Below are 26,094 nucleotides of genomic sequence, written 5' to 3'. Positions count from 1 at the left end.
GCTGTCAATGGAAAAGAAAGGTTTGCTTTAATAGGTCATTCGAGAAAATGAAACAGCCTTGGTATGTGGATCTGTTGTTTACGATAGTACTAGAACTAATGGAATTTCACCTGTAGAAAAACTCACAAGTACTGAAACTACTGACATAAGAGAACAAGAGACATACTTACGGTTGGGTGAAGTCACGAGTGATGAAATCAGAACTCTTGAACAGTAGGAAGATGTCGCTGAGCGTTTTACATTTCAGAGAACTATTCATTGCTATCCAGTATGCGTCCTAAATAATAGAGCACATGCTACTTAGTATATATTCCAAGTTAGTTGCTATGAATGAAGTTCAAGCCTATAGCCAAAATCAACAATGCATATAACCTGAAGGGGATGAAGAAAAAAGTCAGGTAAGAAATTTTAGCTATACTGTCAAATGTCAAGTTACAGTTCTAAACAAGTAACAGCATCACCACTGCATGTCGGATACTCAGTTTTGAACCAAGATGTTCAGGTTCTCACCTTTCAGCTCAGGCCCAAGCACTGCCCTATGTCTTCCTCACTGATGATGAAAGAAGGGGATAAAGAGATATCAGAAATGCTGACACTTCAGCTAGAAGATTCAGGCATAAAAAAACAGCCTGACCAGCGACTAAGAAAATAGAGAACCTTCCTTTCTTCCTGTTTCTGGGGAGAGACGGCTGGAACCCTGAAGTTGGATGACTCCAACAGTTAAGACCCATGTCTATCAAATCTGGGAGGGAGGAGGTGACATACTCTGAACCATCACAATTTTAAATGGTGAAAGCCTCAAATATATGCACCAAAAAAAAGTAAGAAGAGCAGACACAGGAGGCACAAACCTCAGCGAAATATGCCTAAAAATGATAGAATAATTAAGTAGTTTAAAAAACGTACTTCTCCCATAGACAGATCAGACACAGGACAGTAATTGAGAAAACTAATGATTGCAAAAAAAATGTCCAGTTATCCACACTGTATGAAAGAAAGCACTGGAACACAGTCAGCACTCACTAAATAAAAAATAAATGAAGGAATAACTTAAAATCACAAATAATCTATGCATTTTAACTAGAAAGCCTCACGCCAGATCAGTAGTCAAGCACAACTCAAATTACTGCTCATAGATAAACTAAAAATGAGTTTCAATAACTTCTTTATAATAACTTCTTTAAAATTTCTCCAAATGAAAAAGGATGATGAACTTCTGGTTAAAGATGGTATACTGAACACACAAATTTAACTCCACTAAAACAACAGTATATACATAGAAAACCATGCAACTGAATAAACAAGACGGTTATTAACTCCAGGGAAAACAAAATGTTGAATAAGAAAACACAAGCAATGTACGGTATGTATCAGGTATGTACGTAGTGTTTGCATAAACATAATACGAGAAACACTGAATACTTGTCTAATCAAAGTATGCCATTCTGATGATGAGGACAGTGGAACACAAAGCAGTGGGGACAGGCCTTCCCTGGTGGCTCAGTGGTTAAGAATCCGCCTGCCAATGCAGAGGACACAGGTTCAAGCCCTGGTCCAGGAAGATCCCACATGCCGTGAAGCAACTAAGCCTGTGCGCCACAACTACTGAGCCTGTGCTCTAGAGCCCGTGAGCCACAGCTACTGAGCCTGTGCACCTAGAGCCCATGCTCCACAACGAGAAGCCACTGAAATAAGAAGCCCATGCACCACGACGGAGAGTAGCCCCCGCTCAATGCAACTAGAGAAAGCCCAAGCAGCAACAAAGACCCAATGCAACCAAAAATAAATAAATAGATAAGGTAGATAGATAGATAAATAAATAAATAAAGTAGTGGGGACAGGAGATGAAACACAGCTGAACTTTTCTGTTCTAAAGCAGGAAGTCAGTAATAAACATCTAAGACAGAAGAACAGAGAAGTAGAGGAAAAGAACAGAAGAAGGTACTAAAATATTTGAAAACAGCTGCCTCTGAGCAGTGGGAAATAGTGAAGCAAAACGGTGTCAGAACTGGCTGATTTCTGTAGGAAGCTTCCAGATCTTCTGAAAATTTAAACTATTTTGTATATGTAATACAATGGAATATTACTCAGCCATAAAAAGGAATGAAATACGGTCATTTGTAGAGACGTGGATGGACCTAGAGTGTGTCATACAGAGTGAAGTCAGTCAGAAAGAGAAAAACAAATATCATATATTAACACATATATGTGGAATTTAGAAAAATGGTATAGGTGACCTAATCTGCAAAGCAGAAATAGAGACACAGATGTAGAGAAAGGGGGAAACAGGTGGGGTGGGATGAACTGGGAGATTGGGATTGACACATAGACACTATTGATACTATGTATAAAATAGACAACTGATGGGAACATACTGTAGAGCACAGGGAACTCTACCTAATGCACTGTGGTGATCTGAATGGGAGGGGAATCCAAAAGGGAGGGGATATATGTATTTGTATAGCTGATTCATTTTGCTGTGCAGTAGAAGCTAACACAACATTGTAAAGCAACTATACTCCAATAAAAATTAATTTAAAAAAACTATGTTTATGTGTCACTAATTTTAATAAGTAAAAACAAAAATTAGATTAAGTACAATTTATCATTCATGTTAGAATAAGAAAAGATAAGCACATGAGATGATTTTTTGAAAATGCAGATAAGTCTTGAAAATAAAAATAAATTCCACGGAATTCCCTAGAATTAGGAATATAATCAGACCCTCTGTGAGGATATAAAGCGAAATGGAATATCAAAACAAATAATATTCACACAGTGAGAGATTTACTGATGTGTTCCTACCCTTGGGGCACTCCAGTTAAGCTTTGGAAATACACTGCCCCCCAGGGAATTGATAGCTTCTTGGACTTTAGTGGTGAACTCAGGAAATTCTGGTGCCTACAGAGAGAAAGAAGAAATCATTTGGGCAAGTCAGTATCATCACAACAAATACAGAAAACAAGATCAAAATCTCAAAGTTCAACACTTCAGGGCGTAAAAAATAATTTAGAATACAAATTACTATAAGAATTTCTGAATTCAGCTAAATAAAATCAATGCTCAAATAGCATTTATCTGAAAAGGAAAAAAAAATAACAAGTGCCAATGCCACTTTCCAAAACAATCAAGACCCACAAAGCTGAAGAGACAGATGTTACAAGGCACCTGGGGATGTGAGGAAGGAATGAACGGTTCTCTTAGCACCTATAAAACCAGTATCTATTAAATGAAAAGAGACAGATAGAATATCACCTGTGCATATACTCCAATTCTCAGAAATAATACCTCGCACTTAAGGGCCAGAAGCCTTTCCATTTGCAGGAAAAGGTTCTTGGACGTTTCCCCAAAAGGCTTCATGAGAATAAGAAATAAATTATGCGGTTAACTGTATTTAAACGCTGCTATTTCCAGATAAGTTTTAATATAAACAAAATTTAAAAATAGGACCTTGGTGAAGTTAAAATGTTCTTTCCTTTCTGGTTGATTTTAAAATGCGTATTTTTTAAATTTTTATTTATTTATTTTTTGTGTGGTACACGGGCCTCTCACTGCTGTGGCCCCTCCCGTTGTGGAGCACAGGCTCCGGACGCCAGCGGCCACGGCTCACGGGCCCAGCCGCTCCACGGCATGTGGGATCTTCCTGGACCGGGGCACGAACCCGTGTCCCCTGCGTCGGCAGGCGGACTCTCAACCACTGCACCACCAGGGAAGCCCTATTTTTATTTTTTACAAATTTATTTATTTATTTTTGGCTGCATTGGGTCTTCGTTACTGCGCGCAGGCTTTCTCCAGTTGTGGCAAGCGCGGGCTTCTCATTGCAGTGGCTTCTCTTGTTGCACAGCACAGGCTCTAGGCGCGCGGGCTTCAGTAGTTGTGGCACATGGGCTCAGCAGTTGTGGCTCATGGGCTCTAGAGTGCAGGCTCAGTAGTTGTGGTGCACGGGCTTAGTTGTTCCACGGCATGTGGGATCTTCCCGGACGAGGGCTCGAACCCGTGTCCCCTGCATTGGCAGGCGGATTCTTAACCACTGTGCCACCAGGGAAGTCCCTAAAATGTGTATTTTGTACTGGTGAGTAACCAAAACATTCTAAGTGTTGTTTCAACCAGGAAATAAGTAGAAATACAGTGGTGACAGAACGTAAACGTAATTACAATTATGCTCTCCCTCGAGCCTTCTGTCACCATCAGGAGCACATGGACATAAAGTAGAGAAGAGGGGAGTAAGAGAGATGGAAGTGGGGCCTGCAGGAGAGACAAGAATACAAAAACACTAACACTGATGCTCTGCAGTCACTTTTTTCCTTTATATTTGCTGCCCCCTACTGGCAACTGCAAATACTGAAAAAGTCCAGTCATGACAAGTTCTTCCACAAGGGGAAAAAAAGTTACAATAGGTCTAGAATAAGCTAAGGGAGTAGGAGGTACAAACTACTGGGTGTAAGAGAGGCTACAAGGATATATTATTGTACGACACAAGGAATGATGCATTATTTTGTAAAACTGTAAATGGAGTATAACCTTTAAAAATTGTATAAAATTTTTTAAAATTAAAAAAGGAAATGATTATTATTGTTTCAAGTCACAAAGTTTTAGGATGACTTGTTATTCAGCAATAAATAATCAAATACCAAAAAGAAAAATGGCTTATGCTGATCCCCAAGATCTAATCCAGGTATGAGAAAAAACTATGACTCAAGACACAGAGACACAGAACAAAAAATGAAAGTTAAAAAAAAAAAAAAAGGTAACATGTTCCCCAGACAAGATACCAGCTTTAAGCAACAGGCTAGTGAGTGCAGGCAGAGATCAAGGGCAGGCTGGACTTCCTTTCTTTCTGCTGCAGGTGTACGTGACCTCTGGACTGGTCAGCAGCATCTTTCAGTTAGTTATCTGACAGCCTGCCTCCATCTCCATCCTCTGTTCTTCTTCTTCTGCTTAGATACGTGAAACTAAACTGTAGCCATTTAGAGAGGTTTACAAAACGAATAACAGCCTTGAGTCCTTTATCTTCCATTCATCTCTCCCTCATTTCTGTTAAGGCAGTAATTTCCTTAGAATCCCCTGAAGTTGCTGGTTTGGCTACCCTAGAGCTCTATCCATAAAAAGTCATCTAAGATCTGCATTAGCAATATTTTTGATAAATGGCACAGTTACACAAATTGTACAATATGAGGGGTTCAATCTTCAAAGACAAAACAATTTAATTTTCCTATCCCATAAAAATTCACATATAAGGATTGCTTTATATTTCTGTATTACATTTTTTCTTTACCATATAAGTTATAGGTATACAGTATAGTGATTCACAATTTTTAAAGGTTATACTTCATTTATAGTTATTGTAAAGTATTGGCTATTCTGTATCATCGATACATTTTAAAAGAGGCAATCGATTCCCTCAAATCCTCCAATTCAACTTTAAGAAATCCTGCCATAAGGATACTAAAACAAATTTAAATGATGAAAAGTTTATGTATTGTACAGAAAAATCTGTGCTTTCAGTGAAAGACTATGTATTCTATACATACAGCACTTTCCGGGTTACCTGATTCTAGCTGGGTCTGCGAGCTAGTTTACAACTTGGTGAATTATAGGTAAGTGAAAACAATGAGAAGTATTTCTTACAGACGTGAAAATTCTACCCTGTCTGGTGGAAATCAGCTATCTTCCCTCCCACATATTCATCTCAATACTCCTAATCTATAAATGTGTCTGTCCTTTGGGTTCTCTTTTGAGACAGTTATAACATCTGCCTGGTTCCCTCATGAGTTAAATACAGCCTTCAACGTGTTGTCATTATTCTACCTTTTCCTGAAAATTATCTTTTAACAGATTTAACTAGTAATAGGGTTCTTTTAAGCTCACAGTTCAAGTCGATTTTAAATTCGCGGAACACCTCAGTTGTCTGAGAAAAGGTTCCTGTTTTAAGTCAGATAAAATCCACATTTTAAATCATATCCATGAACTTTCTATGATCCAAACTCACCTATCTTTCCAACTTTACCCACCACAGCCCCCCTGTATCACACCCATCAGAAAGGTTATTTCTTTAAAAAAAAATGTTTTAATCATGAAATAAATGTTTTAAATATACAAAAAATATATACCTGGATCCATACATTCAACAGTTTGACATGTCTGATCCAGACCTTTAAGTTTCTTAAGGAAAAAACATCACAGATACTAATGAAGTTCCTAATCTCCTTGCACTCCTCCCTAATGCTTCCCTCTCCCCACAGGCAACCATCATTACAGGAGTGGGCATATTCTTCTACAGTCCTGATGTTATACTACGTGTGCCTGTCCATAAAACATAACATTTAAAAAATTTAAAGTAACTGTTGTCACTTAATATCTATACTTTTGGCAACTTGCTCTTTGAAATTCACCATTGTGCCTTTGGAATTTATCCATCTTGACTACTTGGTTCCATTTTTAATTTGGCATTTCTGTCACTACACTAATTACTAATTACTTGCAGTGGTAATTTTCCCTCCTTGGGTCCTGGCTCACATTCCTCTTCTGAGAGTGCTCTTCTGCCCTGAAAGCTCCCCTGCCCAACATCTAGCTCTCCCCAGTGAAACCCAATCACTTTTTAATTTTTCATTTTGAAATAATTTGAGACTTTCAGAAGCATTAAAAGAAGAGTAACAAGAATTTCGACACACTCTTCACTCAGGCACTTTACCACATTGCTTTATCATTCTCCCCCTCAACTCCCTTTCTACATATAAGTAGGCAGGGGTAGGGGTGGGGGGATGTGGGGTGTGTGTGGGGGGGAATGTGTGTGTGTGTGTAAAGCAGTAACTTTTTTTTACATAACCCAGCCGAATTATCAAAATCAGGGAGGTAACGTGGATACAATACCATTATCTCATCTATGGATCTTATTCAAAATGTGCCCATTGTCCTGATAACGTCTTTTATAGCAAAAGAAAAATGGAACATTTTCCTCTGGCTCAGGACCCAGTCTAGAATCGAGCACTGCATTTCCTTGTCGTGTCTCCTTAATCTCCTTTCAGCTGTAACATTTCCTCTCTCTGTTGCTCTTTATCTTTCATGACCCTGACGTTTTGGAGAGTACAGGGCAGTGACTCTATGTAATTTCTAAAACGTTCAGTTTGCTGGTTGTTTCCTCATGACTGGATTCAGGTTGTGCATTGTTGGCAGGTGATGTGTCCTTCTGTGCCTTGTACGAGGAGACAGGCGATGTAGGTCTGTCCCATCACTGAGAAGGTTAACTTTGGTCACACTGGTGCCAGCTCTTTCCACTGTGAAGGTACTGTTTTTCTCTTTACAACTAGTAAGTAATTTTGGTGGACATAACTTTGAGAATACTCAAGTATCCTCATCAAATATTCACCCATGAGTTTTAACATCTATTCCATCAATTATTACTATAATGGTTGCTAATAGTGATTTCCAATTCTATCATTCCTTCTACAATTATCAGTTGGTGTCTTTTCTACTATAAAGAAGGGCTTTCTCTTCTGCTCCATTTATTTAATTTAACCATTTGTTTATGTCAATATGGGACCATGGATTCTAATTTTAGTCAATGGTTATACTCCATTATTATTATTGTTTTGTTATGATGTTCACATATGTGGCCAGTGGGAGCCCATTCAGGCTAACTTCTGGGTCCTCTGTGTCATGACCCATAATTCTTACTTTCTGACACAAGTTGTTGCAGGCTCATCTTTACCATGCCACCCCCATTCTTTAATTTCTCAAGGAGCTTCAACTCCTTTTAGTGGAGAATGCTATTTAGACACCAAGATCAGGGCACTAGGTGTGCTCACTGCCACCATGATGTCATTATGTCACTTTTAGAGCTAAGCAGAGTTTGGTAAATACACACACACACATTATTAATTTCTGTATCTATCTATCTATACTAAAAAAACATGAGTTGATACTGATCATCCTTACACTTAGCATCCAGGCCAAATATCACTTCTCCCTTGAATTATTTCTAGATGCCCCTGGTGGTAACCGTCCTCTCTGGGGTTTTTTTGCGGTATGCGGGCCTCTCACTGCTGTGGCCTCTCCCGCTGCGGAGCAAAGGCTCCGGACGCGCAGGCTCAGCGGCCATGGCTCACGGGCCCAGCCGCTCCGTGGCACGTGGGATCTTCCCGGACCGGGGCACGAACCCGTGTCCCCTGCATCGGCAGGCGGACTCTCAACCACTGCGCCGCCAGGGAAGCCCTGTCCTCTCTGTTTGACAGCACTTCGTCATCACCCCCAAATTGGAGCATCTTTCCTCGCTGGTTTATATACTCCCTAACGTCAGGAGTCAAATCATAGTCATCTTTATTTACTTCATAGAACCTACTACAGGGCGCTGAATATGGGCAAAAGCTAAGATGTATGCTGAACTGAACAGAATTTTCATAAAAGGAGAGGAACTGACCTGAGTGATATCCAGAGTAAAATAAAACATGTAAACTTGCCTTTTCTGCATGTGTGGGCACACTTTTTACACCTAAGGAAATGTTTAGGCACCTGCACTTTTTTCCCTTGTACCCTGGACATCATATCTCTTCCATCAAAATAAACAGAAATATCTCCTATTTAGAATTGCATTAGAATATACCCTCCTCTAAAACTAGTTTCCTTTATTGTGCCTTTACATTTATTTGTAAGCAATTTTACATAAATCTTTCGCTTTTAACTCATAGTATGAGAAGCTTCATTTGCCTCCCATATTTTTAGAAATACTCTCATTCCTTTAAAAAGATTTTTGTTAAAACATATTTTAAGTTGAATTTGACAACACTCTTAGCCTGAAAGACTAAAACATGCTCAATCAACTTCTACAGGGACTTCCCTGGTGGCACAGTGGTTAAGAATCCACCTGCCAATGCAGAGGACAGGGGTTAGAGCCCTGGTCCGGGAAGATCCCACATGCCACGGAGCAACTAAGCCCGTGCGCCACAGCTACTGAGCCTGCGCTCTAGAGCCCAGGAGCCACAACTACTGAGCCCACATGCCACAACTACTGAAGCCCGGTGCCTAGAGCCCGTGCTCCACAACAAGAGAAGCCACTGCAATGAGAAGCCTGTGCACCGCAACAAAGAGTAACCCCCGCTCGCCACAACTAGAGAAAGCCCGCGTGCAGTAACGAAGACCCAACGCAGCCAAATATAAACAAATTAAATAAATTTAAAAAATTAAAAATAAAAAAATTAAAGGGAGGGGCTTCCCTCGCCATCCGGTGGTTAAGACTCCGTCCTTCCAATGCAGGGGGCACGGGTTCGATCCCCGGTCGGGGAAGCAAGATCCCACATGCATGGCCAAAAAATAAAATAAAGGTGTATTTTTTATTTTTATTTATTTATTTATTTTTTTAATGAAAATAAAAGGGAAAAAAGGGCGCACCATGTTTGCCTGTAAACAGTGATTTAAGTTATTTTTCAAAATAATAAATAAAAGCTTGAAAAGGTGAGTAAATGGGGATTTAGAGTGATCTGTGTTGAAACCCGGAAGCACCCCAGGGGGACAGCGCGAGGTGGTCCCCACACCTCAAGGCTCTTACCGTAAGCGTGGCTGTGTTCTCATCGTCCGACCACTGCGTGGAGAGGAGGACAGAAACAGAACGTTAAATGTGGACAGTGTACTGGGCTTCCAAAAAGCAGTGCCCCATCTAAAAATCACCCATACACAGGAGACAGCTTTTCCTGAACACAAAGTATGTGTCCAAGGGAAATTTTCATGTAATTTCTCACTTGACTGAATCTATGCTGAGATCTCAAAGCCAGAACCATTTCAGAGAACATTTTGATGAGAACACGTTATGGAACAGTTTATATTATTTTGAACCAACCTGTATTTCTTCTGCTTCATTATCACTGTCTGGCTGAGAACATGTTGGCGGATCTTCCCTGGAAGAACATAAAATTTCAATTGAGCAGGAGAAAGCTTTGGTGCTGTGCAGTCATAACTGCAGGTGTGCTGAGTATATATATTTAAAAAAGCCTTAGAATTGGAGGAAAATGTTAGGAAAAGTTCACTTTTTGAGACAGAAACTAATAAAAACCAACATGAAATTAAGAAGACTACACGTCCAATAAGAGATGGTGGAATAAAAACTTCCTGCCCTCTTCTCAGAAATCACTAGAAACAAGGTAAAGAAAAACTCAAACTCCACCTGTGAGGACACTAAGAATCCAGTCTCAATCCCGATATAAGAGAAAGTGCTGCCCAAGACAAGGAAGACCAGACGGGATGAAGGAAGCCACAGAAGGAACTGCTGCAGGAGCTGTTCTGGGCAACCGCTGGACACCCTGCGGGCGCAGCCAAAAATCTTTTGTTTACATAGTGAAAACAGCGTGTGTGGGCTGGTGGCAGGAGTTACCCTGGATCTGGACTGGCACCACTGGAGGGCATGGGGGAGGAAGAGAAAGACATACTCAGACATGCTGTCTTAGAAGGAGCCAGTGGGCAAAGTGGGTGTTGAAAAGGGCCATTAACAGCCAATCCTTACCGCCTGGGGCGAAGCAAGGGCTGAAAGACCGCAGAGGCAGCGACACTGCCCAGGCCTATGAAGAACTCCCTCTTGAAATGCTACTTAAATGATTTATAAGATCCCAAGGGAAAAGGCACCAGAGAGGAGACAACTGCAGAGAAGAGACAACAAAAGTCTGGAAAACAGAAAGCCAGTGGCGGGGGGACCCAGTTGGCAACAGGCAGACCCTGGAGCCATCACACACGATGGGACCACAGCTCCGGCTTCAAAAGGGGTGACCTGAGTGAAGTCCGTGAAGGGGGCAGGGAGGCACGCCGAGTTGTCCTCAGCTGGCACACCCCAGCAACTCAACCTCCTCCGTGGACCAAACCAGGTAAGGGCTCCGGTCCTTAATGCCCTAGAGGAAAATCGGGGTGAAATGCTAGAATACGACGAAGTCATAAGTGGAAGTCACGTTAACAGTGAGACCTCTAGTCCCCTTCCTCCCTCCCTGCTCCCCCAATACAGACAGATTAGAGGACTCATCTCTATAGATACTGGAAAACCCCCTAGGAAAGACTCACAAATAACTGTCATCTGGGAATCTTCCATCAATACCTACTGGATGCTGGCACTCTTAACAAGCCCCACCCGGGCACACAAAGTTTCTGCGTGTGTGTGTGTGTGTGTGTGTGTGTGTGTGTGTGTCCATCCCTCACTCTTAAAATATGAATAAAGGCCTAGAATCATGAGAAAACTAAAGAAAGGCTCCAAGATGAGAAAAGAGTTTTTAAAAAGAGAGAGAAAAGGTACATGGATGAAATAAAGACAATACAGGAACCAGATGAAAAATAATTTTTTAAATCATAAATATCCTCAAAGATAAAAGGTACTGCATTCATGAGAGGAGGCCAGAGGACAAGGTTGGACTTGTAGAAACTGAAAACGTGGTAGCTGAAATCTAAAAATTCAACAGAATGAATGGCAAAATCAAGGAAATTTTCCAGAAAGTAAAACTAAGAAGACAGACAATAGGGAAGAAATGATAAAATTCAGAGAATTAATCCAGTAGACCCAGCCTCTAAATAATAGGAGTTCCAGAAAGAGAAGCAAGAAAATAAGAGGAAATGATCAAAGACATAATATTTTTAACTGTTCTAGAACGAAAGAGCCCACCAAGTACACATCACAATGAATGGGAAAAACAAAAACAAGAAACTCTGATGATATATTTACAAAGATGGCCACAACAATTCTTCCCATCTTGACATGCCCCTTTGCAGGGTGACTTTGCCACTCTTCCCATCAAGAAATGGCATCCATTTTCCCGCCCCTTTAATTCAAACTGGCTTCAAGACTCATTGTGACCAACAAAATGTAGCACAAGCGACACCATGTGATGCTGAACCTAGGTGTCAAGTCTTTCCAGCTTCCATGCCCCCGTTTTTGGAATGTTGCCACCACCACGTAAAGGAGCTGAGTCTGAGGCTGAGAAATCACAAGGGAAGAGAAGCCCAGGTGACAGTCAGCGTCCGCTGCCAGACATGAGTGAGGCATCTTAAAACCATCCAGTTTTTATGGTCAAGCCACCAGACAACTACAGCCGCAAGAGCGACCTCAGCAAGACCAACAGAAGACTTGCCCAGTGTCGAGCATTACAGAGGCTCTGAGATTTTACCCCACTTGCAAGCTAACAAGTTAGCCTGCCAGAGTTCATGGACTCTGGCAGAAGACAGGGGACTCCTGGGTCAGAAACAAAGGACTCACAGTACAAAGCATGAGCTCCATCTTCGAATCAGTTCCCTCTGGCCCCTCACGCCCCGTGGGAGGTCAAGGAGTGACCCAGGTTTGTGTTACAACTGAGGAACCCTGAACTTAGAGAATCTCATCTTTTATAATGAGCTGCAGGTAAACCTGGCTGGTCTTTGACCCAAGAGGTGACACCGTCTTTATCTGTACTAGACAGTAACAAGCCTGCTCTCTGCTAGGGAGAGACACTATCTCTATCTTCCAAGGCCATCTGCTGCATAAACGTCTTTGACAAGACAATCAGGAACAAAAGCTGTCAGTGCCTCTGCTCAAAAGACATGCAGAGACCCAAGGAGAAGTATCTCTCAACACCCAGCTGAGCAAACATTGACACATAAAATGGTCACGTTTTAAGTCACTGACTTTAGGCAATACAGATGACTATCATGAAATAACAACACAAAAGGTACTCAATGAACTTGAGAATGCATTTAGCACTCTAAAACACCACTTTTGATTTTTGTTAGTATAACAAAATACATTAAAAAAAACATATTTGTAATCGCTGCATCCATACAGTTCTTCAGAAAAACTTATTGCAATTCCTACCATGGGATGTGTCACTGAAACAGAAAAGATGATGGAGTGTGTGCACTGGCAAGTTCACCAGAATTGCTTTCCAAGGTAAATCTCTAAATGCTGAGGACTGAGTTGATGTTAATATTTAGAAGTATTCTGTTTTCTACATCACAGCTAGCACTGAGCTGGTACCTAAAAGCCGTGGGAAATGTGAGAGCACTGGCTTTGGAGGCAGACAGACGTCAGAATATGTCAGTTCTGCCTCTGTTAGTCGCGAGCATGGCACCAGAATCCCATCTATAAAACGAGGATGACAGTAGCTACTCTGCAGTTGTGAAGATTCAAAACATGAATGAATCTAACGTGTGTTTTATAATTGGCATCTATTGTCATTCTCCTTAAGGGAGACGATCAGGAAAGAAAGAACTCCCGGGGCCAAAAGGGGACAGTGAAGATTGGCACCTACTTGGGAGCGCTGAGTCAAACCACCCGAATCCGACCCACACACACACATACATATTTATGGTAAAATTAGTGTTACTGAAAACATACACAATTCTAATTACATTTCTGAGTTCATTTACTGAAGAAACGTTCATCAAGCACCTCTTGTGTATCAGGCACTGTTCCAAGAGCTGGGAACACAACTGTCCAAGTCCCTGTTCTCATGAAGACTGTATTCTAATAGAACCACTAAGGGAATGATGTCAGATGGAAATAAGTATTATACTGAAAAATAAAGTGAGGTTAGGAGATAAAAAGTGATGCACCAAAATGTGGTAATCCATACAATGGAGCAGTATTTAGCCTTGAAAAGGAAAGTAATTCTCACACATACTGTAACATGGATGAACCTCAGGACATTATGCTGAGTGAAATAAGCCAGCCGCAGGAGGACAGGTACTGTGTGACTCCTCTTGTATGAGGTATTTAGAGAAGTCAAATTCACAGGCACAGGAAATAGAATGGTGGTTGCCAGGGGCTGGTGGACGGGAGCGATGGGGAGTCAGTGTGTAACTGGTACAGAGTTTCAGTTTTTCAAGATGGCAAGAGCTCTGCAGATGAATGGTGGTGATGGTTGCACAACATTATAACTGTACTTAATACCACTAAACTGTACACTTAAAAATAGTTAATATAGTAAATTTTATGTTATGTATATTTTATCTCAATAAAAAATATATTTTTTAATAATTCTAAGGGAAAATTATTTCCAACCTAGAATTCTATTAAAAAAACGAGTGACGTTATCAGTAAGGGTTACCATTAAGCTACTTCAGAAAGGAAAGAGAAGGATGAACACTTAGATAACATGACTTCTGAGCAGAGACCTGAATGAAAAAATAGGAATGACATTAAAGTATGATTCTTAAACTTTTTCCAGTTTGCACTAAAAACACTGAAGCATGGTACTTTCCTTTATAAACAGTGGAACTACTTGAACAAAAGGAATAGTTATCATACACATTTTCTAAAAGTAGAGATGAAAGGAATTACTCAATTTCACAACTTGTAATTATCAGTAGAGGAAGTACTCAATTTTGAAAATCTTATCAACTGAGCATTGACAAGGAATACAGAACAAAGATCAGCACATAATTTTAACTAGGGCAAAAAGGGAGAGAATGGGGCCAAAGCTAATGTACTTATTTTACATGGTAATCGCTGAGATTTAATCATTACAAATTTCTTTATGCTAAAATTTAAAGAACTTTTTTCTGATATGCCTTACCTTCCTGACACCACCAGAGTTCCATCATCAAGTAAATAATCCTTCACATTCTGCGGAAGTGGAAGAATGACACTAAAACAAACAAAAAAAAATGCACATACCAATAAAAAGGGCATCAATTTTAAAGACCAACCATAAGCAGAGAAAAAAAGTTCAAAACTCAATTTCTGATTTACTTGTTCCCTTTATTTTAATATGAAGTGGGAAATGTTAATGATGGACATTTGGCAGCAGCAGACTGGAAATTAGGACAATATGAATAAATACTGTGGTAAACTAAATTAGGTGCATATAATTACCCCCATTGTCTCGGTGATAAAGAAACAAAAACCAGCCAAATCCAAAGAACTGGACTGAAATCACAGTATGAAAGCAACAAGCTCAGAAGAATTCTGAGTACAAGGGTTATGTGCCTTTAAGAAATTAGAGCCCTGCAGGTATTTGCAGCAACACAGGAAATGAGCAAACAAATCAGAAGATGAACGGCATCCGACCACCTTCTAAGATATGGGGAGGAAGCAGGCTTAAGATGTGGAAACCATTCTTTGGTTGGCAATGAGTGTGTAAGGCTAAGAATTCACGGTAAGTTTGGATGTGCATTCTATTCACCTGATCACCAGAGTATACAGCTGCTTACCTGGGCATGCTTCAGTTGAATTGGTTTCAGACAATCATAATTAAGGAATGGCAAAGCCTATGTGAGAAAACTAGATAGTTGCATGGGAAGGCATCAAATGCCTAAATAAATAAATGAATAACCTTTCCTCTTTATATTTGATATACAAGCCTCATTTACCATCATCTTGTTGTCTATTTAATAATCACTGATCATGTTATAAACATTCACTTGTGTTACTGTCTATTAAATACGTTTTTTTCTTTTGGGAAAAAAAAAGGGATGGCAAAGCCATACTTGATATCACTTGAAAAAAACGTATGGGATAATTTGGTTTTTTATTCTGTAATAATCATCAAAAATCCTGCCACAGATACCTAAAATGCTATTACTTTGATCTTGAGGCATGTATTTTTGAGGCATGTACGATTATGGCCTGCTTTCAGAGAGACCATATTGACTTATAACAGTATGCTTCATTTATTTATTGAATAAGTTTTTTGGCACATTACAGATGGATTTTATGCACAGGAAAGATTATTCATGAGCTACTTCAGTTTCAGAAATTAATATCTGATTTATCAAAATTACAATTTCACATTCAAAAGCTTCTTCTTCTTCAGGCTTTTAAGTTCAACTACCAAATCTTATTCTTCTATTTGTAAATCTGCTAAATTTTAATGAAATTTCAAGTGAGTCTTTGAAAGTTAAAAGTTGCTTTAGGGCTTCCCTGGTGGCGCAGTGGTTGAGAGTCCGCCTGCCGATGCAGGGGACGCGGGTTCGTGCCCCGGTCCGGGAGGATCCCACATGCCGCGGAGCGGCTGGGCCCGTGACCCATGGCCGCTGGGCCTGCGCGTCCGGAGCCTGTGCTCCGCAACGGGAGAGGCCGCAACAGTGAGAGGCCCGCGTACCACAAAAAAAAAAAAAAAAAGTTGCTTTAAATTTTTTAACTCTTGTAAAAATAATCTATTCAACTTTCTTTTTAAATAAATATGTCAATCGTCTAATTACAGGTAAGCCTTTCCAAGTATTCAACTCTTACAAAACCAGTGAATTAAATTGTAAGTACAGTGAATCTAAGGTTCTTGCAAACATTCCAATTGAAACTGAAAAACTTAAAAAATTTTCTTATATCTTTTAACGTATCACAATTCTAAACCAATTACACAATTTAAATTTGAAACACAGGCTAACCTGTTATACATATGCCAATTGTTCTCAAAAAGGCAAATTCTTAAGGATATTAAATAAACTAAACAGGAGAAAAAAACCCTCAAGTTTGAATTATTTCATCACCTCTATATATAATTCTAGCTCTTCCTGGGGTTAAAGATACTTAACCAACAATGTCAGCCCAAGAGAATCAGACATGACCTTCCTAAGAGAATTTGAAGTTTACCTTCTCATGGGCCTGAGACTGAGAAATATCGGCAGGGATGCTGGTTCCTAGACATTAGGGTGATTTTCCTGACCACAATAAGAGCATAGAGAGCCCTCTTCTATGTCAGTAACATCTCTGAGTCCCCAAACCGATGATTTCCGAGTCCACGTCCCTTGTTTCTGAGTTACACTAATTCTCAAGTCTGATGTGAATCCTGACTTTCCCTCCAGGTTGCATCATCCCTTGACTAGATTTGAAACATCTATTTACTGTTTGATTCCATTGTGAATTCTCTGCATATTTTTCCTATTTGGAGGGTCTACAACTCTTACATGTATGAGCCTCACCGAGTTAGATTCTGCATCGTTCTCATGAGTCCCTGAGTCCTGCTGTCACAGTTCTAAAGTCGCCCTAATGACGTGACCTTGCATTATGTTACCTAAGTCACGGAGGAATCCTAGATGTCTCCATTAAGAACTGAACGCCTAGGAGTGGGAAAAGATACAAAAGAAAAATAAAAATCACAGTACAATATGATAAGTGCTGTACCAAGTGCAGATGTACCAAAGGCCACCAAAATTCTGAAGAAAAGGGAACCATGCCTGAGAGACTGAGGCCATAAATAAGTCATGGCCAGGCGTACTTGACGCAAAGCTACTGAGGCTGTCGGAAAAAGAGCTTAAATCAGTCACTGAAATCCACGATGCAGGCAAGACTCCATGAGGCCCAAATGAAAGATGTAAAAGATTTAATGACAAAGTACCTATCCCATCAAGTCGATATAATTCTATAGAAAAAGACAAGCTAATCTAATGGAATGGAGGTTGCAGGGGCCTTTAAAAGATTATTTATAACTTTCATATTTGAAGAAAGAAACATTTAGAAAGGAGAGTGGATGGCCCAAAGTCATCTAGCTACTTATTCTTAAGCCTGAGTCAAAGTTCTAGAACATGTCAAAAAATGATTCTATATTCTTTCCTCCATAATCATCTCTGAACCTTGATTAATAAACACCAAATAATAAGGCTGAGTCAATAACCATTGTCGGCATTAAAGCTGACAATGACAATGACAAACCTAACACAACTCCACCAGAATGACCTGGGTCATGGAGGGACATCCTGCCATATGTTGGGTTCCAGTGATGACACCACATAACTAACTAGAGTTACAGTTCAAAGACAGAGGAAAGAATACTTTCAGGCAACAGAGCTTAGTTGTGGACTGGTAAAAAAAAAAAAAAAAAAAAAATCCCACCCCTTGGTTTATTTTTCACTCCCAGCTTCACATGAATGGTACACATTTTAAGTGAACTAAAATTATTTTGCTTCAATGGAGCTTTGATTAAATCAAAAACATTAACAATGAGCAGCTTTTTGTACTATATGCCAGAAACAGTGGCAAGCATTTTTAATGCTTTATCTCATTTAATTCTCATGACAATCCTACTATTTTCTCAATTTTCCAGATGGGGCTTAGAGAGATTAAGCGATTTGCACAAGATGCTGGTGGAACCAAAATTCCACGCCAGACAGATGGCCCTGACTCTGGAGTCCAATTCTTAACCATTATACTTTACTGCTGAAGGCAAAGAAAAACTCCGCCAGAGGTGACAAAGGTGCCTGCACACAAAGCACATGGCAGTTTCGAGTGAACTCCGTGTGAAAATGTCTGACAGGCTCACAAATATACCTTCTATCACACCAATACAAAATAAATAATTCTAGCATCATCTCAGACCCTAAGCCTCTTTCGATTATGCAAGATAATGAAGGACTGGCACATCATATAAGAAGATAAAGTCCACTGCTGCTGTTGAAGCTCTTCCTTTTGTTTTGGTGTGACTTCAACCATCTTCAAATGCAAAGCTCCTGCGAGATGCTCTAACCTCCATTACACCCTGGATAACTGGGAGCTGATTCTATGTATGAATAACAGGATAGAAAAGATCTGTCTTTTGAATAATCTCCTTGGGCTTGTCCAAACACTCAGGGTCTCAAAAGTTTCCCTCTCTGTATTCACACGCTCTGCACCAAGAATGAAAAGGGAAGATGCATATCTAAAAAAGTGGCAATCTAGGCCTAAAGGGGGAGCGCCAAAAGACAGAAAATCTTACCCGTGGATACGCAGCTTTTTGATCTATCCGCCTTAGTGTGGGAAAGCCTACCCTTGCATCACGCTCCAGATGTCACGACTGCTTTTGAACATTTGAGGATATTCTCCGAGCTGCCTTGCCTACATTACCTCGAATGACCGGGTGAAGGATGAAAACAGTTAATCCTCTGCTTGCCCTGCAAACTGGTCATAGATTCCTTGTTGTGGGCCAGAGAACTAGAAAACAAATCCTGTTCCACTTCTCTTTCAGACGACTTCCATCCCTAACAACACATAAGTATACTTTACTAATGCTTTCCATCTACACTATCATGTTGGAGCTTCACAATGGAATTTGAGGTTGGGTCTGTATCATTGTTCTCATTTGATAGTGACCAAAAACTATCAAGTCCCCCAGCGGGTTAGTCAGTGGCAAAGCCCAGACTACCCAGTTCTGCTGATCACCTCCCCCCGCTGGCAATTCTAAAGGCAGTTAAGGTGAACTCCCAAGCCTAAACTAGCTTCATCTGCTCCTCAGAACGCCCCTGACCTTCACTGAGCCACGATACTGCCCTTCTACCTCCCCAGCACCCTCCCTGATGCACAACAGGGGGCACAGCAAACATGGATCGACTTCATTCATCTCCCCACCCGAAATACCACCAGGAAGTCGAAATCTCGGCCCTGGCGCTCCCATCCAGGCCTGCAGTTTTTTTATGGAGCTGGGAGTCGCCCCAAATGTCGCAATCCCCTTTTGCCCATTGCCTCGGCGTAACCCCTCTCGTCTCACCTCTTGATGGTGAGGCTTCTGAACAGTGGATACCACGCGGAGAACTGACAGTGCAGCACATGCTCCTTCTTCATCCTCCAGCCGCCCCCGCCGCCGCCGTCGCCGCCGCCTCTCCCTCTCCTCCCAGCACCCTCCCGGAACCCTGGTCTCCCGTCCCGGAAGTGCCCGCCGAGCTGGTTTGATGAGAGGACACTTCCGGTCTATTAAGCAAGGAGGAAGGAGCGAAGAAGGAGCAGAGAGAAAGAATCTTGGGGCGTGCTTTTTTAGGGTACACGCACACGCACACACACAGAGTTCTGTCCACGGGAGAGGAATTCCGAAACTGTTGAGATGAGGATTGTAAATGCAGGGCTCCTCTTCTCGTCTAGCCGCGCACTGCCCCGGAAGGTAATCCTCTGCGGCTGGGTCACCAGCGGGGGTGCTACGGGTGCCGCGAGGGGGCGAGCGCGCACCCTCTCTCATCACCGCGAGGCGCGCCTGCGGCTCCCGCAGTAGACCAGCGTCTCCTGAGACTACTGCCTTGGACCCGTGCTTTCTCCTTTCCTCCCCCTTCCTAAAGGAGTACCCATCCCGTCGCCCTACGCCTGGGAGTAGGTAACTCGGCGCGGGCCAATCAAGTGCAGGGTCTCTTTGGCGGGGGAGGGAGGGAGCACACCTGGAGCATGCCGGCAGCGGAGCGCGTCTCCCCGGCTGCGAACCCAGCTCGCGTCCCGCGAGGCGCGGAAAGGAGGGCAGGTTCAGAGGCAAACCAGGAACTGGGGTGGAAGAGCTGGGCTACTCGGGGTACAGAAAGTAGGAAACATCAGAGTGAAATGTTAGCGTGAGTGCAGTGGTGGAGGCATCTGCAAAGGGAGGCATGGCCCCGCTTCTCTGGTGGGGGAGGGTTGTGAGAGAGAGGGAACGAGCCCGTCTCTACGGTCCTGGGGAGTTGGACTTTGCAGGTGGTAGAGGAGGTAGATTTGGGAGAACAGAGGAAACGAGAGGTGTCGCCTTTGAGCGTCAAGTTCATTTATTCTAGCCTCTCAAAAGTAGCAGCTTGCAAAAGCACAGCCAGATCGTGTCCGTACCCATGCCATGCTGGATTCACAAGACTAAGGAATGCTAGTCGAATTTGTTATACCATTTTTTTTCCCTCTTCTTCGTCCGTCTCCTATCACCCTATCGTCTGTTTTCCCTACTCCTTTCGTAAGGGCGTATCAGATGGCGGTCAGAAAGTAGAGTAACGAAAAAGTTCGCTTTTATTCATTTCTTTAAATGAATGAAAAGAGAAATGATTAGGTGCTGAGAAACGCCTTTTAAACCTAGCCTTGCTTCGTACAGTTACGTGCTTTGGGCTTGTCCCAGGCACCTTTGCCTAAGGGCGCACATTTCGGATAGCTCCTTAAAATTGCACATTCTTACTGGCTCATCTTAAATCGTTTTAAATTAGAAAGAGGTGAGAACCCCACAGATTACAAGCCTCTTTAGAAAGGTATTCATTCGTATAATTACAGGATTCTCTGCCCATTAGGCGTTAGAACCCCGCCCCGCCCCCCACACACCGGGAATATGCATTGTTTCCTGTTTTGTTTTGCTCAAAGAGTGTTCCTAAGTGGTTTAATTGGGAGCAGAGCTTTTAAACATACATTTTCAAAGCGGAGGTAAATGGAGTTTGCCGTTGCAGAGTATGTTGGGGCAGGGGCGGCGGTAGTGGGTCGGTAGCACTTCTGAGATCCACGATTACGCAATCCTTTCTGTTTTGATGGGGGAAAGAAGCAATATTCCATAGATGCTGGGAGAATGGTGCCAGGCTGCCAGATCTAAGAGAGACTTGATACCGGATGGAGTGGTCACTCAAATATTTGTTTTTGATGTGACCTAGAAATAAACAAGTTGCGGCTGAAGGCAATGTTAGCACTGATAGGGTTAATTTGGGTAAGGTATTTTCTGCTGAAGATAGGAATTAATAGATGTATAGGAGAAAGTAGAAACTGGGAACGTAGTCAGTCTGGGAGGAAGCCCAGGAAACTTGGCGTGTAGAGGTTGAGGTAAGAATTGCAGTTATTTGTAAAGAAGCAGTCTGTAAACTTAAATATAGACACTACAGGGACGGGATTTGATGCAGATGTCTTTTATTCAGGCTATATACTTTAGAAGTGCTGACATTTTAGTATTACTCACAGCTGATTTTAAGTAACTTGTTACACATTTAACCAGCATCGAATAAATTGATATTACAAACAGACACTCCAGTATTTTGAATGGGTACAGCTAAATTCAATTTCTTTTTTTTTTTTTTTTTTTTTGCGGTACGCGGGCCTCTCACTGTTGTGGCCTCTCCCGCTGCGGAGCACAGGCTCCGGACACACAGGCTCAGCGGCCATGGCTCACGGGCCCAGCCGCTCCGCGGCATGCGGGATCTTCCCAGACCGGGGTATGAACCCGTGTCCCCTGCATCGGCAGGCGGACTCTCAACCACTGCGCCACCATGGAAACCCCGCTTTCATTATTTATTAGCCACCATGTTTACCTTTTCTTCATTTAGCCATCAACTGTTTATATTAATCAAGTTTCTTCAATGAAACCTTTACAACAGTGGAAATAGTTGCTTTTTCTCGTGAGGGCCGAAAAATATCTGTAACTAAAGTGATAGGGGGGTAATTGAGCAATTCCAAATTAAATAATGAAAAAACATTTCCTTCTCTGAATCCATAATATAATTAATATTGTAGATTAGTGTTTCCAACTGCCTGTTGGTTTTCTCCACTTGGGATATCTTACTGACATCTCAAATTCAGTGTTTCCAAGTTTGAACACTGCACCACTCCTTTCTCCCAGTTTTCTTTAAGATCATCTCCTTCTTGGAATTAGCTTTGGAAACCCCTTCCCCAGAAACTGTTTTAGGAAAAGTAAAAAAGTCTCATCTGCCAGGAATTAAATCTGCTTGCTCCTGGTCCACCCTCGTCCAAACCTATGTTATCTCTTTCCTGGGCAATTATGAAGAGGTTCTTTACTGGTCTTGTTACTCTGTGGCTGTAACCAGTTAACTTTTCCAAGGGGTAATTACAATCAGTTCACTCTTGCGCAACCAGAACTAAAGGTAATGATTGTAAATCACTTGGTTAATGATCATAAATCACCAAGTATAATTTCAGTAAAATGTCAGTCCCTCCCTGCCCATCCAACCCCTACACCTACAAGAAAAGAAAAGAAAAAAGAAAGCTTTCAGTGGCTTTGCATCATTAACAAAGTAACTGCAGGAAGTTATGTGAGGTTAATTGTCAGCAAAGAAAAGCTCACTTAAGTTAATCCATTTGATGTGGTTACCAAAATTTTACCATAGATGGTACAAAAGAAGACTGATCAAAATATTATCTTTAAAAAAACTAAAATTTTTGAAGCTTTATGATTTTAACCAAGATTATGAAATATAACAAAACTAATGGTACTTCGTTCATTATAAATCAAGTGGCTTTTCTGTGTAATTTTTCTGAAAGAATGTAGAATAGCATTTTAGACGTGCCTATTAACAACACAATCGTTATCTTTTTGCAAAAATTGATCTCCCACTTAATTTTTCAAGTTGCCTTGTTGATTTCTCTATTCAATTATTAAACGGTTCCAACTGCCTGACCTTCATTTGTCAATCAGAAGTTTTTGCTTACGATTTGAGCTCCTACATCTTTGGTTGAGTACAGATGGTGTTTACAATACTCAGCTATTAGCTGGGAGAGATTAACCAATGTGTGATTTCTCGCTCTGATTTTTGCTACACTTTGCAAGCTCAGCAAGCTGCAGGGACTCGGGTATCGTAATACGTGAATGATGAGAGCCTGGGCGCAAACCCTACAGCCTGACTTTTGCGATTCTCAGTTTAACTTCTTGAATCTTACTCCCACTTAACTTTAATCCAGCTGTTGTTCCTAATACTCAAATACACAAGTTTGTGAAAATGTGATCTTTTATCTTTCTCCCTTCAGTGGAGAATTGTAAGTGTAAACCCAAGAGGAACGTTCCGAGCAGCAGGAGTTTGTGGCCTGCTGGTTAAGGTTGTTGAGTGCTTTGTTTGCCAGCAAATTTGGGGGAAAGGGGCTGGCATCCAGCGGAATCTGTGTAAGCCTTTGGAAATGTGTTTGTTAATATCATCCATTATATGTGGGGTTTGTTTGGTTTTTTTGTTTGTTTGTTTGTTTTGGAGGGCATAGGGAGGGAAAAGTTGAGAGCCCCAGGGCTTGCCAAACTCTCCTGTGATTTCTCAACCCTTCCCCCAGTTAGTATCTCTGCTTTTGTTCATGTGGTTCCTTCTACTCAGAATGCTTGCCCTGCCTTCTTGGTCTCTAAATCATATCTTAGTATCAAACTACCTTTTAATATTAGCTTTTTAAAAGTCTTTTCTATTTTCCCTGCCTCCCAAGTGGATGTGATTTGTGCCTCATTTAAAACACCCTGGTATTGCATTATCTTTCTAGCAGGCATTTGCCCTTCTGGTTATTTGCATATAAGGTCCCTAGGGCAGGAATAGTGGTCACTTTGCACTTGCTGTATACTTGAACTTTTGAACTGCCCACGCTCACAAAGCTAGTTAGACGCTGCTGCCCGACACTGTACAGGAATTCAAAGAATCCTGTGACATTTTCCTTCACTGGAGTTTTTTGTGCCCTGGAAAACTCACACATCTGACACATCATAGACCTTCTCTGCTCAAACCAAAGTAGGTTAAAACAGATTATGTGAATTAGAACACTCAGCGTTATGTACATGGGGGTTTTTGTGGGGTTTTTTACATATAACATACACCTATTAGCAGCAAAATGTAGATGACCTTAAGTTCTAGCTAATGAAGTGGATAACATTTTTTTTTTTTTTCTTTTGCGGTACGCGGGCCTCTCCCGTTGCAGAGCACAGGCTCAGGACGCGCAGGCTCAGCGGCCATGGCTCACGAGCCCAGCCACTCCGCGGCATGTGGGATCTTCCCGGACCGGGTCACGAACCCGTGTCCCCTTTATTGGCAGGCGGCCTCTCAACCACTGCGCCATCAGGGAAGCCCAAATTAAATTTTACTTTTAAATCTCGAAATAGCATGGGGTTGGCTTAGGAAAGCTCTATCACAGTGGTGTTGGAGACAAGCATGCAGCTGGGCGTGGAGAGCTGTCTGGTCTCTGAAGAGCTGTGCTGGTGACCAGCCCCACACTGCACTATTTAGCTTCTGTTTCTGAAATGGTGCTAAGAATAATGGTCTTTTTCTGTTTCAGTAATATTTTTGACGTGCTTGCACAATCCTGAACATTTTGGGAATCGCGTGGTAAAGAATAGACTTCTGAAATCACTCTTTAATCCCCTTTTTGTTTTTAACACAGTTCATAGATTGCCAGAGAATGCTGTTCCCCCTTGGGGCTGATTGCATTCCAAGTAATTACCCTCGAGAGGCCCAGCCCTGTTAGCCACTTTTTTCTTTCTTTTTTTGTAATTTATGTCTGGAGCTTGTTTTTTGTTTTTCTAGACCTCTAACATTTTAGCTTAAACATTTAAAAATACAGTCTGTTTGAAACAACTGCTTATAAATAGTTTAGCATTTGCCAACTGAGGGTCGATTTTTGATTACTGGGACTGTTTTGTACTTGAGTTTAGCTGATTTAGATGAAGAGGGGTGGATGAGGAACCATCCTTCAGAATAGGGCTTTTTCACCTTTTTAGCCCACCAACAATCCCTTTGAAAATCTGAGGGCAGCTGTAAAGAGAAACATTAGGGGACCCAGCAGATAACATAAATGCCTTAAAGTGTTGTGTAAATCTGAAGGAACTAGATGCCCCTTTGCCCCTAAAGATACTCACGTGGGGGTCGTAGGAGGACCTCTAGTTCTAAATTAGGTGTTACTGACATTTTGTCTCCTGGGAATCCAGATTATGAATCTTTTCATAGAGGAAAGTAGAGGTTATCTTGCTTCGCCTATCTGCTCTTCTGGTGGCACGTGTACCTTTAAGGACTGCAGTTCTCTGCTTTTTTTTAAGAAGTTTGTGTCAGACAGGGAGATGAGCTCGGTGCTTTGTGTCTACCTAGAGGGGTGGGATAGGGAGAATGGGAGGGAGACGCAAGAGGGAGGAGATATGGGGATATATGTATGTGTATGGCTGATTCACTTCGTTGTAGAGCAGAGGCTAACACACCATTGTAGAGCAATTATACTCCAATAAAGATGTTTAAAAAAAAAAAAAGAAGTTTGAGTCGGAACGTCATTTTAAAGGAGGTAGAAATTTTGACTTAATCCGAGTGTTTTGTACCGTTCTAGACAGATTCTATATCGTGCACTAAATGGGGTTGCTTGGTTGCCTGAGAGTTACTTTCTCTTAAATGTCAGAACTAGAAGTGGAGGAAACTTTCCTTCTCTGATGTATATGTTGTTAATAGAAGGGAATGGAAATCTAAAAGATAAAAATCTAGGTGGATAAAGTTCTTTTCTCTGGAGGTAGAACACTCAGGTGGAGACGCGTAGCCAGCCATTGATGTAACCAGCCTATGGTTCGTTTTTATCTGGGGCAGCACTCTAGTGTGATTGCCTGTAATGATGTAAACTGTTTGTCTGATGTAAACCAATGCCAGTTAAAAGTCTACCTAATAAATTACCGTCTGGGGTACTTTCAAAGGAATAGCTGCCTGTTTTCTTATGCTGTATGCGTATAATTCATATGCTGTCTCTAAACGTGTAAACGTACATGTAGCTTACTA

At 41.5% G+C, this 26,094-nt stretch overlaps 1 protein-coding gene across 1 annotated transcript in view; it reads right to left on the bottom strand.

Moving 5' to 3' along the window:
- CDC123 (cell division cycle 123) overlaps positions 1-19,746 on the bottom strand; it is a 55,451-nt gene extending 35,705 nt beyond the window's left edge. The window contains exons 1-6 of the mRNA XM_065871423.1: positions 19,392-19,746; positions 14,511-14,582; positions 9,830-9,887; positions 9,542-9,574; positions 2,806-2,901; positions 171-277 (exon numbers count right to left, since the gene is read on the bottom strand). Coding sequence (XP_065727495.1) covers positions 171-277; positions 2,806-2,901; positions 9,542-9,574; positions 9,830-9,887; positions 14,511-14,582; positions 19,392-19,465 — 440 coding nt within the window. The 5' untranslated portion in view covers positions 19,466-19,746. The remainder of the gene's footprint in view (positions 1-170; positions 278-2,805; positions 2,902-9,541; positions 9,575-9,829; positions 9,888-14,510; positions 14,583-19,391) is intronic.
- Between the last annotated feature and the right edge of the window lie 6,348 nt (positions 19,747-26,094).

This window comes from Phocoena phocoena, chromosome 2 (assembly GCF_963924675.1).
Source record: "Phocoena phocoena chromosome 2, mPhoPho1.1, whole genome shotgun sequence".
Classification (NCBI taxonomy): domain Eukaryota; kingdom Metazoa; phylum Chordata; class Mammalia; order Artiodactyla; family Phocoenidae; genus Phocoena; species Phocoena phocoena.
The sequence above is the reverse complement of the archived record's forward strand: the minus strand, read 5'-3'. Positions and strand labels throughout refer to the sequence as shown.